At 47.4% G+C, this 16,552-nt stretch overlaps 1 protein-coding gene across 2 annotated transcripts in view; it reads left to right on the plus strand.

Annotated features, from left to right (window-relative positions):
- Positions 1–14,837, plus strand: part of AK5 (adenylate kinase 5) — a 189,644-nt gene extending 174,807 nt beyond the window's left edge. For both annotated transcript variants that reach the window (XM_070405402.1, XM_070405403.1), the window contains exons 13-14: positions 3,674–3,862; positions 13,320–14,837. In XM_070405402.1, the coding sequence (XP_070261503.1) occupies positions 3,674–3,862; positions 13,320–13,388 (258 nt within the window). In that variant the 3' untranslated portion in view covers positions 13,389–14,837. The remainder of the gene's footprint in view (positions 1–3,673; positions 3,863–13,319) is intronic.
- Positions 14,838–16,552: the final 1,715 nt, after the last annotated feature.

Consider the following 16,552-nt stretch of genomic DNA (forward strand, 5'->3'; position numbering starts at 1 on the left):
GATCCTTTGAGGATTTGCTTGGCTACTGCACATGACATCACTTAAGGCCAAACGCAAACTACAGCTGTGACCACAGTTCAGGGCTACGTCTGTAGGTGACCTCTCCACTACCTTCTTATCTTCCATTCCCAAGGCTGGGTTTCCCTCCATTGAATTGATCAGTGCCTTCCGTATCCAACATGGTATATTAGGGGAGGCAGGGTGTCAGCAGGTGTGTGTGTGTGTGTGTGTGTGTGTGTGTGTGTGTGTGTGAGAGAGAGAGAGAGAGAGAGAATATGAAGGAGGAGCTGGGGTTTTTAACCATCATCCCCATCTCCCACCCTAGTCGAGAACCCCTGGTTACAGTAACTTTGGGGTTCACGGGCCTGTATTCAGAGCCTGGCTTTCTAACTCACTGGCAAGAGCTCAATTTCTCTTCTATGAAATGTAGATTGAAAAGAGACACCTCATTGCTTGTTGGGACGATTGGGTGGAATTCTTGAGAAGTGCCTTACACATTTCTAAGGCTGCATATGTGGTTACAGTTTTATTTTCAAAATTATTTGTGGTTTTGTGACTGTGGAAATAAAAATCATATAGATGTGAGGCAATACAGGAAAGTATAAAACAAAGGGTAACCAATCACCCAGAGATAACACCTATTCTTTGACATATGTTCTTCCAGTATTTGTTATGTTTCCAAATAGTTAAAATCATAGAGAATACATAACTGACAGAGTAATAGCTGTTAGTTGGTGAGCACTCAAAATGCGCTGGGAACTGAACGAGATGCTTTACATACGGCACTTTGTGAGTCTTTACGATCCCATTCAGAAGGCATTATCATCTTCACTTTAGAGATTCTCCTCATGTTGAGGAGGGGTGTGCTTCGCCTGGCTCCCTAGTGTGGAATTGAAAAGCTTTCCTGTATTAAGCCAACATTTTACTCAACAACAGCCAAACTAAATACACATTACCATGAGCAAAATGCATGTACCTGCACTTGGCTTTTCCCTCCCAGGAGCCCCTGAGCGGAAATTCCGCCTTGAGCCTGAGTATGCAGATCATTTGCCTGGATGTGAGAATGCTGATATGACTGCCCCTCAGCCGATACCCTTAACTCTCTCAGAACATTTTTCATCACCAGAATCAGCGATGCTGTGTATAAATGCGTTCTAACCTTCAGAATGAGCTTTTAGGAAAAAAAAAAAAAAGAAAGAAAGAAAGAAAAAAAAGGTTGAGTCTGACTATGGGATGTTCCTGTAGATATGTGGTAGTTGTTTGGGATTTGGGGAGCCTTGAGGACCCCTTGGGATTTTCCACTAGAGATCTTCTGTTCTATTCATCTGACTTCTGGTTCTTCCGAGAACTTTGAGCTGGGTAATGGTGTAATGGTGGCAACAGGGTGGTATTATTATTAGGGTTATGTGTTCAGGAATGCTGAGCCCACCCAAATACCCCTCCTCTGGTGAGGTTGCCCAAGGGGATATAATATACCTCAGAGAGAGAGCCAGTGAGAGCCCTTCCCCTTCACTCCCCCCTCCCCCCAGTGCAGAGACTGGTACGTTTGCTGGAGCACATGGCCTAGGCTAAATGCATGGGTGGGGCCTCTAGCTGATTCTAAACCAAAGTGACCATCAGGGGCTTTTACTGTTCAAAGTATTTTACTGTTCAAATGTATTGCTGGTCTAAGGGCCGCAATTTGAGAATCAGCGTGGAAAACAAATCTACCTTGGGGGGTTTGGGGGTAGGGGTGGGGGTGGAGGTGGAAGAGTGTATAGGGGGGTAAATGGTGATAGAAAAAAATAAAATTAATTAAACTTTTCAAGAAAGAAAACAAAACGAATCTACCTCTGCCTTCTGCGCTTGTTTTGGTCCCGAGGGTCATTTCCTGCCAGCTCCTGCTCTGATACACATGATCTGCTTGTATCTGCATGAGTCCCTGCATCACCTGTTCTGTCCCCACGAGTGGCCTGAAAACCGCCACAACTGGGAAAACCGCCTGGTCTTCTCATGCAGCCCCAACCAGAAATTGCTCCAGGTAGCCAAACCTGAACGGAACCTTAGGCTGCCTCCCAAGCTCGCCCTCTGCTGGTGGACAAGGGTCATTTTCTCCGAAACCTTCACCCAGCCTTTCTTGCTGCTCAAATACTCATTTTCATTTCCCAGTTAACACAGCAGAAAAGTTGAATGACATATTCCAGAGGTTTGTTTCACTCTTCTAGACTTGGGAGAAATTTTCCACTCTGTTCCTTCGAGTGGATCCCTCAGATGGGGGAGATAAATGTTTGATCAGCACTTACTAGCAACTTACCATTCTGTGTGTTACCTCCAAGTTCTCCCCAGCCTGACTTTGTTACCATCCCTCCCAGGCACTTTCTACAGCGGGGTGGCAAGCCTTTGTGTATTCTTGCAGCCTGATCATTGCAAAATCAGTGTCTTTTGATGCAGGGTTGGGGTTGGTAGTAGAGGCAACACAAACACAGAGATGTCAGGGCAAAAGAACATTCAAGAGAAGCATGGGGAGCTGGGAGATTCCTGCTACCGGTCATATCATTGTTATTCATTCATTAAGACGTTTCTCAATCACCTGCCTCGTGTATGTGACCTGGGACCAGGAGCTGCGCACTCCTACCCCTGCACACAAAGAGATTGTAGCCTACTAGGGGAAATAAGCATAGTAGCTAACACTTAGGGAGTGCTGTGTGCCAAGCAACATACTTACATCGCCTCATTTAATTCCATTTAATCCACACAGCAATCCTGTGATCACCCTCATTGTACAAAAGAGAACATTTGGGGTGCAGAGAAGCTGAGTGACACTTTCAGTTGGTGATGAAGTCAGGTAGCTTAAAATAATTGGTTCATTTCCCTAACGGGGCTCTGGGGTTTGATGGGCTTGGCTGGCTGGTTGTCGCTTGGGGTCCTTTATTCAGCGGAACGTATACAAGCCGATAGTGGCGGAGGCTGAGTTTCAGCTCCCGAGCCAGGGCTGGGTGTCTAAAGCAGCAAGGGCTGAAGGGCGTCTGTCCTCGTGGCCGCTGTCTGCGTGCCTGGCTTGGGCTGCCTCACAGCTTAGCAGGCAGAATGGCGGGCCATCTTGGATGGTAGGTGGCCAGGCAGAAACTGCAAAATTTCTTACGATCTTGCTTCTAAAAAAGCATGCCCCATCATTTCCGCTGCATGCCGTTGGTCCAATAGTTACAGGTCGGCTGAGGCTCAAGCAGGTGTGGGCTCGATGTATCAGTGGGGAAAGAGCTTGCAGTGCCCGGGGCAAGGAATGAAGACCATCTCAGAGACATGTCACCACAGCAGGGTGGGACCCCAGCAGCCTGTGTGCTCCACCATCACGCTGTACTCACTCCCACTGATGCAGACACAGTCACACCACACTGCTGGTAGAGGGTGACATAGGAAAGTCAGAGAACACACACGCCCCTCCCCTTGGTGTGGAGCGCAGGAGGCGACCGCCCCAGGTGACCAAGGCTGAGGGCGAGAAGCAGCTCCGAGGCATCCTGAAGAAACCACAGGCCTGGAAATGAGGAGCCGAGACATCCACCATGTAGTTCTAGGCCCATGAAAGGAACCCGAAGGCCAAGAGAGGGACGAACTAGGGGTCCCAGGCCTTTCAGAACATCACAGAATGGAATTTCTGACTGTGCTGTCTCCTCCCCCTCCCCCCTGCCCCCCCCAGATTGGAGACCCGCACCTGGTGATCTGCATGGACTGCTCCGCAGACACCATGACCAACCGCCTCCGCCAGAGGAGCCAGAGCAGCCCAGGCGCGAGCAGCGCCGCCGCCGTGGCCAAGCGCCTGGAAGCCTACCACCGCGCGTCCATCCCTGTGATCGCCTACTATGAGACGAAGACGCGGCTACAGAAGGTGAAGCGTGTCCCTTTCCCCCTCCAAATGAGCCAGTTCCCCGCTTTTTTTTTTTTTAAGAGAAGAGAGAAAAAACACAGGACATTTTTGGTTCAGGGATCTGGGAATTGGAGCTGCATACAGTTGCACAAGTTGGACCCAAATATGGGTCCCTTACTCTCTTCACTTTTGTATCAGTCAAAATTAAATATTTGTCATCGCATGGACCATGAAATCTGGCCATGCAATTTTCATAGGTGCTTATTGCTGAAAACAGAGAGAGGGAAAGGGGAATGAAGGGAAGGAGGGAGGCATGGATGAGGCATAGATTCTGCCTTCTAGACCTCGGCTGAACAGGAAAAAGGTCTCTTTTAGATCTACGATCCAACGACTTTGAATTTCTGGATTTTTACAGTTCATAGTTGGCACTTGTCTCCTTTGCCTCAATTTTTTGCAATAACTGTTATTGAAGGAAGCATTATATGGGGCCAGAAGAGTAGGTAATTAGGTGAAACAGTGAAGATATGGTGGGGAAATGAGTCGTGTCACTTAATGAACAATAAGCCATGCTAAGTCACCATTAATTTCATGAATTTGGGGAAACTACACAACCGCCATCATTCACTCATTTCACAAACATAAACAGGCATCAAGGACCTCCCATGGGCATCCATTGCCCTAGTGGTTTGGATATAGGTAATAAGGCGTGGTTCTTGCCTCTAGAGCTGAGTGTTAGTAGGGGATATAGACAAACCTGTGACCACAGTCCGGGGTCAAAGTAAGAACTGAGTGATTTCTAAGGCCCCTTTAACCCATTCTAAGGGGAAAGGAAAGGCATTGAGGGAGGTCAACTAAGTTGATCCTCAAGGTGGGGTAAGATGTGAGGGGAGCAGGGCACCCCACATGGAGGGATCCCCCAGTGAAAAAAGTCAGGAGAGACAGGAACTCAGCTGGGCTGTGATGTAAAGTGCCAAGGAAAAGAGGAACAAGAGAGGGGGCTGGGCAGGCAAGCAAGGACCAGATCCAGATGAACCTTATGTAGGAGTGAATCACTGTCCTGTGGGTGATGGGAGTACCGAAGGGAACGGACATAGTCAGGGTTTTCATGTAGAAAGCTCACTCCAACGCCTTGTAGAGAACAGATCCCAAGGAGGTAAGGCTAGGAGACCACTGGGAGGCTGGAACAGTATTCCAGGAACATCCTGAGGCCCCAGGGCAGAAGAGGGGCGTGAACATGCACTTTCTGCTATTCACAGTAAGTCCGAGACGTCAACTCGAGCAGAACAAGCCTGTCTCCGAAGCAGCTGCATTATCAATTCCTTGGGGGGGGGGGGGGGGGGGGGGATGTTTGATACTGAATTCTCATTTTCTAAACCAGTTAGTGGCCCATTTTCCAGCATGTAAGGACTTAGCCCTGGGTATAGAGGTCTGAAAGGTGTTCCTTGCTGTAACTCAGCGATGTGGAGCACGTGGCATGAGAGTCACAATGCCCAGCTTCCGTGTCTGTGGCAGACATCGCTAATCCATCATTGCACTCTTCCCTGCAGTGCCGCGGTGTGGCCTCAGAGTGGTTCTCAGCAAGCTCTCCAGGCAGCTACCACCAATAGGATCTGGTGTTCACACTGAAACCGCTTTGCTGTGCTTGGTGCAACCCCTGGCTGCCATCCAAAACAAAGATTTGGGTCTTTAAAAACAAGCAAACCCAAAGTGCATTATGGAAGAGCAGGGGCTTAAGAATTCAGGGTCGCAAAGTCCTGTTCAAGATTAGTGATTTCCACACTTTGTGAGCCTGGAACACACACAGAAATTATTCAGACACAAGGGAATTTCTCCCATTTTGAAGATTTAGATAGATGAGAAAATCCCTAAAGAACTCAGAGTTCAGCCACTTCCAGGGTCAGAATATCCGTGTGCTCTTTTTGCATCATCCCAACCTAAATTCTACACACTCACCAATGCCCGCCTTGTGGGTGCGCGGCTAACCGAGTTCTCAGCTAGGGCCTCTGGCATCCTTAGAAATATCTAAGGGGGGGAGAAAGGAAGTTTCCAGTTCCGTGTGGTTCATCTCTGCAGCTTTCCCTGCATTTTGGAGATGCTCGCAGCTGGGTCTGTGCTGAGGTAACATATATGATCCGCTTCGCAAATACAGTACTGAAAGCCGCTCCTGCCCTGACTCCAGAGCAGTGGGCTCCAGCCCTCAGGACCCCAGAGGCCCTCTGCAGGAGGCTGCTCTGTAGTCGTCGTCTCTGCCCCGGCTGTCCTCCACCAACGCAGCTGCAGAGATTTTTTTTAAAGCTTCCTCCCCCAGCTCGCTTAGAGACAGGGAGGGCGGAGTGTGGGCCCAGGGAGGTGGGAACTGTTTGCAGGTGGCTGTGGGGTTCGCCAGCAGCTCCGGCTACAGAGGGGGCTGGGGACACAGAGGGGGCTGGGGAAGCGGGGCGGGGGGGGGGGGGGGGGGGCGCTCAGACTTGTTTTCCGGTGGAGAAGGGGAGCGCCTCTGCCCCTTCTGCTTTCTGGCCTCTGGGCTCCTGTCCAGTCTTCTTGCAACAGCTTCAACTTGCCCTGGATTCTAAGCAACAGTTTGTGTCTTGTTCCCGTGACGCCCTTTGGATTGTTAGCACTTCCTCCCTGCCCCATTGGTTTACTGAGCCCCAAACAGTGCAGTTCACCATCCCTGTGGGCACTTGGATCATTGAAGGAGTTTTCTGAAATCTCGGTGAGGCTGGTGAATGCCATTCCAGGTACAAGTAGAACAAAGCAGTGGTTCGGGGAGACGTAGGGAGGAAGGAGAGCCCCACGTGGCCAGCCCAGAGAGAGCCCCCCAGCACCCCCCTCAGGCCTCTGTGTGCCCAGTTATGAATTCATCAGCTGACACCCCGTTGACCACAAGCAAGCCAAAACACAGTGCAAGGAAACTGCAAACAGAGGTAGTAAAAAAAGCAAAGCAGAATTTATACAGCCGCTGCCTTATCCTTTAAGTCAGGGGTCCTCAAACTACGGCCCTCGGGCCACATGCAAATACAAATATTGTATTTGTTCCTATTTTGTTTTTTTACTTCAAAATAAGATATGTGCAGTGTGCATAGGAATTTGTTCATAGTTTTTTTTTTAAACTATAGTCCGGCCCTCCAACGGTCTGAGGGACAGTGAACTGGCCCCCTGTTTAAAAAGTTGAGGACCCCTGCTTTAAGTCCTTATTATCCCATCAGCATACAATCAGGTTAGAACTTTTTTCAACATCAACCCAGGGATGGAGGCGCATGTGATACGAGTGGGTCCGGGAGTTTCCAGCCATCTCCCCCTTTCTCCTAAAGCCAGCTTTGCTGTGCCTCTGCAGTCAAGACAGACTTCTCTCCATTCCACACCCGCTCCCTGCCCTCAGGGCCAACAGCAGTAATCACTGCGGCCTGGGTCCCAGCCCCGTCTAGACACTGCCTTAGGGTCCCTGTAGGAACTCTCAGCTCAGTGGCAGGATAGTCACAGGATGGTCACAGGCCCGCCCGTTCACTAGATTTAACCCATACAGGAAGCTGTCCTCTCCATCCCCCGGAGTGAGCGAATTTATTCTTGAAAAAATAATTGAGATGTAGCATGTCAGCGTGAAAAGCACAACAACTGGTCAAAGGATCCCTGGGTAGAGCAAATGCATAAATCTCCCATCTGCTCTGAGAGACTTAACGAAACTCCTTCTTTGTGATTCTGCTCGATGGGCTCCTCTCCACCCCTCCCTTCCTGACTGCCAAGCCTTCACTAGATCCCCGCAATGAGCTTTGGATTCCGTGCAGCAGTCTCTGCACCCCTGCGGTCCCGGGGAAATGAGTTGTGCTCAGGGCTTGTCTGGACCCTCCCAGAGCAGCAGGCAGAAGAGGACGCCAGGCCTTTGTCCTCTCCTGTACACATTCTTGATTTTCTCCCTCTGCGGGTGCTTCCCTCACATGGTGGGTTGTGCCACGTCAGGGCCACCCCTTTACTGGGCTTCACTTTATCTTGGAGCTTCTCCAGGAGCTGCTGCCAGGGATGCTGCCAGCCGAGAATTGGTGCTGCTCCACCCAAGGTCCCTGGCATATTCCAACAGGTACGGGGCAGCGCTAACATCCGAGACCTGGTGCTTACAGTGGGGAATTCAAAGAGGAAGAGGGGCCCAGGGCACTGCACCCACAGTAAGGTGGTAAATATAGTCATTTATTTATTTGAGCTGGGTCCTAGAGGATGAGTGCGAGTTCGTAACAGATGCAGTGGGGACGGAGGCACTGACTGACACGGAAAAGAGCCCAATAACGTTAGCACGAGCTGGGGTGCCAGCAGATGAACTCAAGTGAAGGCAGACAGACTAAAAGGCATGGTTGAGGCAAGACCGGGAAGGGCCTTGAATCCATCCATCCACCCATTCATTCATTCCTCTTCCATGCAGCAAATTTTTCCGAAGCAGCATAGAAATGTAATGTGGGCCACATAGGTATTTAAAAATTTTTAGTGGTCACATAAGCAACAGCAAAAAATAAAAATAAAAAAAGTAAAAAAGAAACAAATGAAATTAATTTCACAGTGTATTTTATTTAACCGAATATATTCTAAGTATTATCCTTTCAACATGTTATCGATATAAAAATCATTGAAATATTTTTACATTTTTTATATGTCTTCAAAATTTGGTACTTAAATAGATCTCAATTAAGATGCCAATTTTTCACCAGAAATACTAGGATTGTATTTGTATTTCATAAAATTTATGGTTGGAATAGTAGACTGACCGGGTATGTGAAATGGTGAGGGCCCAGGAGCAGGCTTCACGTAACCCTAACTTTTAAAAACATGCAGCTTCGGATTGTCCGTGGTTGGTGCCCAGGTGCCGAATAGTGAGGGCCCCTGTGTCGGGAGGCTCTGCTTTGACGGGGACAAGATGAGGAGAGGAAGAGGGAGGCGCCCCAACCATGGTAGACACTCTGTGACAGCTCAGCTTGCTCCACAGGCCCCACGGTGCCAGCACGTGAAAAGCAAAACTAAAACTCAAGTAGCGTTTTGAACAGTGGGGGGAAATTCAGGAAAAACACCAGATCTGGGCCGTGTGTGAACCAGCCACCTGTTCTTTGGTTTCAAATTCATGGAACTAAAGAGGAAGAGAGACAGAACATGCAACTCCCCAAGTGGTGTGACTGCTTTCTGATTCAGCCTGGGCTCCCGACAGCTCCTCCTCGGAAATCGAGTGAAGCTCAGAAATGTAATCCTGTTTCCTGCTCATTTGCTTTTAGCTATTTTTAAAAAAATCTTTTTGCAGACCGATCAGGACATCACTGACTGCAGGGTTTTCTATCCACTCTCAGACAAAAGTCAGAAGCAAAGCCACTTACCTAGTTTTCCGTTCAATACATGAAAACCTCAGACCTGCCGTTGCTGATTCAGAACGGGAGAGCTTTGGGGGCAAGGACAGGAAGAGACTGACTTTTCCCGTCCCTGGGGACAGAGGGTTGCTGTAAATTAACACCATAAGCACTGATCCTGGGGCAAAAACTTACTGTCTGTTGAAAAGCACCTTGTTTTCAAGTTTTAAGCCCCCTTCACACAGAGCAACCAAGATGCCAATTCCGCAGCATTCTTGTCTGTGCGCTGTGCTTCAGGATGTTCAACGGTAGCACCGAGTTGGCTGTTTTAAATGAGCTAATGTTGTAAGCAATGAGAATAGTTCCTGGAGCTTAGAAAGCACTCAGTAAGTTGGTTTTTCCCATTTCCGTAGAGTCACAGTTATATATGAAAATAGAAAAGCCAGATGTCGTTCTCAAATACTCTCCCCGTGGGGATTAGATGAGCAGGGAGAATCCACATTGAGACTCAGGGACTGTCCAGGTAACCTGCGGCGAACCGGGGAGGAATCTGGAGTGGAGACAGAAGGCCATGGTCCCACCCGGTTCAGCTGGGCTTTTACTTCATAAAAATCCATTTCAGACCCCCCCCCCCCCCGCCCGCCCCCCGCCCCCCCCCCCCCCACACACCCTTCCTATAGTTTAAGTGGCCTCACTGCCTCTAGAATTATAGTCTCAGCACTGTGCTTCCTGGGACTGAGGGTCCCAGAGCCCAATTATTTGATTTTGTCTTTCAACCTCCTCGTGCGCTTGAGCTCCACAGAGGCCCACACCACAGCGCGTGACTGGCTGAGTGGCCACTAAGAAGCTTCCTTTCTTTAATTAAATAAACAACTCCCCTAAGGAAGCCACAACGCCAAAGGAGTGCTTGGGTTTTGGATGGAAATAGGAGGAAATGGTCCAGCTCAAAGCCTCCGCCTCCCAGCCCTCAGGAAATAACAAGGTGCACCCTCAGGGGCTTGTGCTATTAGCCCTGTGTCTGAAACCAACTTGCTCGGTGTTTATAGGAGAGAATCCCAAATCCTTACATCAAGTCCAGACTGTGGGTCAGAAAAGGGGCTCCAAGAGGGAGGGAGGGAAGAAAGCGGCTGGCAAACAAGGGCAGCGGTGAGGGCGGACGTGGTATCAGGTGCTTCTGTCTCTGCAGCTCCTGGCCTGTAGTCATCCTGTTGTCAATCCCTGTTCCCGCTTTGTCGCTGTCCTGGAGCTGTGAGCTCCTGGAGGGCAGGACTGTTGGGTCTGACTCAGCTCGCTGATCTCCAGCACAGGATCCATTGTTCGCACCCAGGAAAGGTTTGTGGGTTGAAAGACGAGGGGAAGTGAGGTCAAGCACTAGGCAAGGCGCTGAGAGGGGAACATGTGGCAACGGCTAAGTCCCTGCCCCAGATGCAGAGCCACTTGCCAAGGAGACAAACAAGTTGCTGACAGGTCTTTTATTTTCCCATAAGGATGGAGAATGATGTATGTATGGGGGGCAGGGAGATGCAAATATTTTTAAGCTTCAATTTAAATTTTTTCCTTATTGTGAGAAAGATCATAGTTACAGGAATGCATACAAGTACTATGTACTGTTTGAAGAATAATAAATGGACACCTGTAGTCACCACCAAGGTCATGAGATAGAGTCCTGGAAGCTCCCCACGTGCCTCCCGATCACAACTCCATCCTCTCCCCAAAAAGTCATCACAAGCCTGACCTTTCTGATAACCATGTCCTTCCTCTTGATTATTTTACCACCTATGTATAGATCCCTCACCAGTGTAACCTAGCTTTGCTTGTTTTTAACGTAACGTAAATTGAATCACACGTATGCCTATGCTTTGGAGACTTGCTTCTTTCCCGCAACTTTGCCTGATTTAATCCATGTTTTCACTCGTAGCTCTGTTTTTACATGTTTTCTCATTTCCGTAGTATTGCACTATATGACTATGCCGCACACTTTTTTTAAACTTCATGAAGATGGAACATTTTCTTTTACACATAGAGCTAAGACTTCACATCAAATGTATTTAGGACGTCGCTACCTGGTTTCCTCGGGCACCTTCACTTGTCTAAAACTCACCTGCTCTTCTGTTCCCCTGGCACTTGCTGCTTCTCCTGTATGCCTCTCGTTTAGCGGAACCACCTGGTGCTCAAGCCAGAAACGCGGGTGTCCCTCTGAGTCTATCTCCATCAGGCCCCACAGTATCCAGGCACCAGGTCTGTGACTGCCTCCTTTCCATTCCTCGGGCTGCCTCCTCTCCCTCCTGCTGCCCGCGTTAAAGCAGGAGTTTATGCCGCGACGCATGTATCCATCCACCGCCAACGGACTTTTGCAATTTTTCCAGTTTGGGGCTGTTACAAACAGTGATTCTATAAACATTTGTTGTATCTATTTTCAGGGACAGCCCAATGTTTTGTTTTGAGAACTCATGCTACCACTGGAATCAGTGACGTCCCTAGTGTTGTGAAATAGAAACTAGTTTACCCAAACAAGATAGACCAGAGTTTTAAAAAATCATTGTTTCTTGAAGTGTGGTCCAAGATGACCCACATCAGTATCATCTACAGAATTTGTTAAATGTGCCGTTTAGAAGACCCAGCCCACACCTACCAAATGGGAGCCTCTGGAGAGGAAGCCCCCAAAAGCTGCATTAAGCAAGCTTGCTGCCCCCTCCTCCCTTCCCATGAGTCTTACATGGATACCCAAGCCTCTCCTTTCCATGGATGTGACGTATGTGATGGGACAAATCTCAGTGTTTGGCACGTTAGGAACTTTTGAGAGAGAGGAAGGGGTAGTGCGCCTTCCTGCCCGGGAAATCGGCTCCCTCCCGACTCCCTGCTGTGGGTCCCAGCTTCGGGTTTACAGCCCCCCCCCCCCCCTCATTTTGCTGCAGGGCCCTCACCTCTGCCCTATTCCTACCCACCCTGCTCCAGAACACTCACAAGTCTCGCTTTTACTAACTGCAGTCTTTCCATGACCCTTCATAATACCTGACCTCAACAGGGAACCTCGTTTTTGTTGCTGTTGTTTTAAATAGACTTTATTTTTTAGAGCAGTTTTAGGTTCACAGCAAAACTGAGCATCGAGTTTCCATATACCCGTCTCCAAACACGCACAACCTCTCCCACATCAACATCTCCCATAAGAGTTGTACATTTGTTTGAACATCAACCTATCATAATCACAGAAAGTCCAGCTTCTGTGGGTCTTGACAAATGTATGACGGGTGTCCACCATTGCAAGAGAGGTTTTACTACCATAAAAATCCCGTTAAACCCATTCTTTCCACTCCCCCCCCCCCCCCGCCCCCCACCACCACCTGATCTTTTTACTGTCTCCATGGTTTTCCTTTCCCAGAATGTCATTTAGTGTGTAGCCTTTGCAGACTGGCTTCTTTCAGCCAGCATTTAAGTTTCCTCCATCTTTCCACGGCTTAATAATCTCATTTCTTTTGAGCACTAAATAATATTCTCTTGTCTGGATGCTTGTCCAACTAATGCAGGGCATCTTGGTTGCATCCAAGCTTTGGCAATTATGAATAAAGCTCTTATAAACATCCGTACGCAGGTTGTGTGGGCGTGTTTCCAGCTCCTTTGGGTAAATGCCAAGGAGTGCAATTCCTGCATCAGAGTAAGAGTTTAATTTTGTAAGAAAGTGCCCAACTGCCTTCATGAGTGGCTATCATTCTGCGCGCCCGTCAGCAAAGAGCGGATGTTCCTGTTGCTCCGCATGCTCACCAGCATTTGGTACCGTCAGTTCTTTGTATTTTGGCTGTTTTAATAGGTGTGGAGGGGTAGCACATTGCTGTTTTAACTTAGGCACCTAGTTTTTTAACTACTCGCTTTTATTTTATTGATTTGAGACAGAGACATTGATTTCTTGTTCCACTTGTTTACACATTCATTGATTGATTCTTCTGTGCCCTGACCAGGGATCAAACCCATAACCTTGATGTATGGGAAGGACACTCTAACCAACTGAGCTACCCAGCCAGGGCTGAACTGCTCACTTTTTTGGTGTCTTGTGTTTTAAAATTTCGCACAGCAAGTTATAAGCAGGCAAAACTTTATTATAAAAAATGGTCCTACTTACAAATGTTCCTTAAGACTAACTTTCTCTTTTTTCCTTTTAAATATAGATAAATGCAGAGGGGACACCAGAGGAAGTTTTTCTTCAACTCTGCACAGCTATTGACTCTATTTTCTGAAGACAAAATGCATGTATGTTAAGGAGAGTGAAGACAGAGAACTATATTAAAAGGTCCATACCTTAATTACGTTTCAGGTTAAACCTTTTGTGTCCCCTTCCAATCCTGACATTGCTGTTTGTTCCCCGGCTTGGCCCATCGGAGGCGTCTGGAAACCATGCATGGTGTATTTGCTACCACCCAGCCTCTTCGTGATCCAGCTGTCCACTCACAGCACGCACACCTTCCTACCATACAGGCTGCACCTCAGAGCAGAGTTCATGGACAGCAGTGCAGTGCCAGTCTGTCAGTTGTGCCCTCAGGACTTGTTAGAGTCTGATCATTTGGTTCTCCTCTCATCAAATAGGGCGTTAGCGCCCCTAAATTCCCCACTGTATCTTCCTCCCCCCAAGTTGCCTGATGAAGTCCCTGAATTTGAGGGGGGGAAAAGGGGGGCTTACAAGCTGGGGCATCTTCCTCTGGTAACTGTAGCTCAGAGCCAGAGAGATTAGGATGACATGCCAATTATTAGAAATCTGATTCAATTTGAAAAACATAAAAAATGTGAAACTGTACAATTTTTCCAAGACAGCGAAACACAGACTAGTCACCAATAACATGTCTCTACTCATTTTTATGAAACTGGCTACTTGGAATACTGTCATAGTGGCTAAGAGCACTAACTGGAGAAAACTGGCCTCTCCTATACCTGGTGGTGCATTTTGGCAATTATACATTAATACCAATGACTAAACGTAATTTTAAAGCGTGAGGTGGTTTATTATTGCATCCACCGGACTGTCAACTTACAGTTTTGATTTTAAATGATTACCTATTTACTTAATACTGTTGCCAAACAAGTAAGAATTACAATAATAGTAATAAAACTGATGTGGGTGGGAGGAGCATGTCAGCACACAATGTTTAACAGATCTCGATGCTATATTTGTTTCATAATGGCCTTTTTGAGGGGTTTGCAAACCTTACCATACCCAAATGTAAAATTGTTTCCTTGCATCAAACCAGTGAAGTTTGGGTTCTCTGTTGTGTTATCGTTGCCAGAATCAGAGCTTCTCATGCAGTCTACTGGAATAAATGCACCTTCCTCTACCAGTGGTTCTCAACCTTCCTAATGCCGCGACCCTTTAATACAGTTCCTCATGTTGTGGTGACCCCCAACCATAAAATTATTTTCGTTGCTACTTCATAACTGTAATTTTGCTACTGTTATGAATCATAATGTAAATATCTGATATGCAGGATGTGTTTTCATTGTTCGCGACCCACAGGTTGAGAACCGCTGCAAGTCAGTCACAACCAAAAGACCCTGGTTTCAATTTGCATGATTATTTTTTTCCTCTTCCTTGTGCCGATAAGAATCCATTTCTGGGGCAAAGCTGTATTTTTAAAGTCGTCTTTTTTTTTTTTGAAATGGATATGTACAAATAAAGTAAATGGAACACAGGATAACACTTTTTTTTCTATTTATTTGCAACTCGCGTCATTCTGGAAAGCATTTGAAGCCTTATTCAACAGAATTAGCAGCAAACACAGTAAGAGCTGAGATGTATGATATGCTCATATGATTTTAATTTTGGCCATAGATCAGCTTTGAGAAATTACAGAAAGAACTCTCAGTATATTCACGATACATGGTAATTTTTGTTATTTCCTTTTGCTCTAGCAGTCATTCTTAAACAGAAATGTCAGTGTTTGCTAAAGAAGAAATCCAATTTCTTTGGTTACAATTATGCCTCTATTAACACAAAGAGGGGCCTGTTCCTTCCACTCACACAGTTGTCAAATACTTTAATACTACCCCAAGTTGTCACACACTTGATAGGGGAGCACACGGAGTATTTGAGCAAATTAGAAAAAGACAGTCACAGGGTGAAAAAAATGGTCAGTTGTGCCAGAATACACAAAATGACTCTTTGTAGGAGGGAACATTCTTTAAACACATACCGCGGTGTTGGCAAACGCAGTCCACGCCCACCACAGCTCTGGCAGCCTGCGGAGGGGAGAGGGAGGGAGGCAACAGGGCAGCGGACTGCAAGTCAGCAGGGTACATGGCTTTGCCCCTGAGGAGTACCTAGAGGTGCAAATCAAGTCTCCTGCAGAGCTACAAAACACACTACTGACCTGCATGGCCTTTAAGTCATAGGATTTGAAAGCAGGAAAGGACAGTGGAGATCTCTGCCTAGTAGGAGAGCCTGTGTGTACGCCGAAAACCTCAGAAACATGGTCCAACTCCTTTACAATGGCCGGCATGCCGGCCTCACCTCATCTGGCCCCGTGCCTCTCACCCCGCCAATCACCACTCTCCTCTTGCTCGCTTGGCCAAATCTAAAGCCCACTTAATATTGCCTAGACAAGCCAAGCTCTACTGGCAGGGCCTTGTTGCCATCCTCCTGCCTGTCCCTCCACATTATCTGCAGGGCCAATTCCCTCGCCCCATCAGGTCTCTGTTCCAGCCTTCCCTTGTCATTGAGGCGCTTTTTCACCAGTCCATCTAAAATGACAGAATGGTCCCCATTCTTCCACAGTTTTTCTTCAAACATTATTTTTCTTCACAGCATTTATATCTGACTGGAACCATACTTTTTATTGCTGGTCTTCTGCATTAGACCGATAAGCTCTGTGACAGCAAGCTTTGTATCCTCAGTCCGGCACAAAGCAGTGATTATTGAAGGCTGACATTTAATCCTCTAAACCTGCGTTTTCTCAACTACACAATAGATATCATAATAGGCGACCACACAGAGGTCTTAAGAGGATTGAACAACTTAAAAATACATGTAAATTACTTACTAGTTCCCAGTGCTCAATACAAGGTGGTTCTCTGGCAACAGTTACCGAGGGCCTCACTTCCACAATTGGGACTAGTACCCGGAGTTTCACTCTAGTGCCCCTTCCGTTACATCAGTCTAAAACCATGGCTGAGATGAAGATACATGCCTAACTGGGTCCCAAAGAGGACCAAAGTCTTCTCAGCCACCAAGGTGACATCCTCCACATAAGACAGGACACAATTCCTCAGGCCCCTCAGAGCCCAGTTAAAGATCTCCCCAGGCAAGTCCTCCACGGTGCCACACTGCTCAGACATAGGGGGCGTCTCTTAGAGAAAAAATGTAGCTCACTAAAACATGGGTCATATTATCAAAAATATTTATTGAGAATCTAAG

The sequence above is a fragment of the Myotis yumanensis genome, unplaced genomic scaffold, assembly GCF_028538775.1.
Source record: "Myotis yumanensis isolate MYYU_CA2020_CCGP unplaced genomic scaffold, mMyoYum1.0.hap1 SCAF_2, whole genome shotgun sequence".
Lineage (NCBI taxonomy): Eukaryota > Metazoa > Chordata > Mammalia > Chiroptera > Vespertilionidae > Myotis > Myotis yumanensis.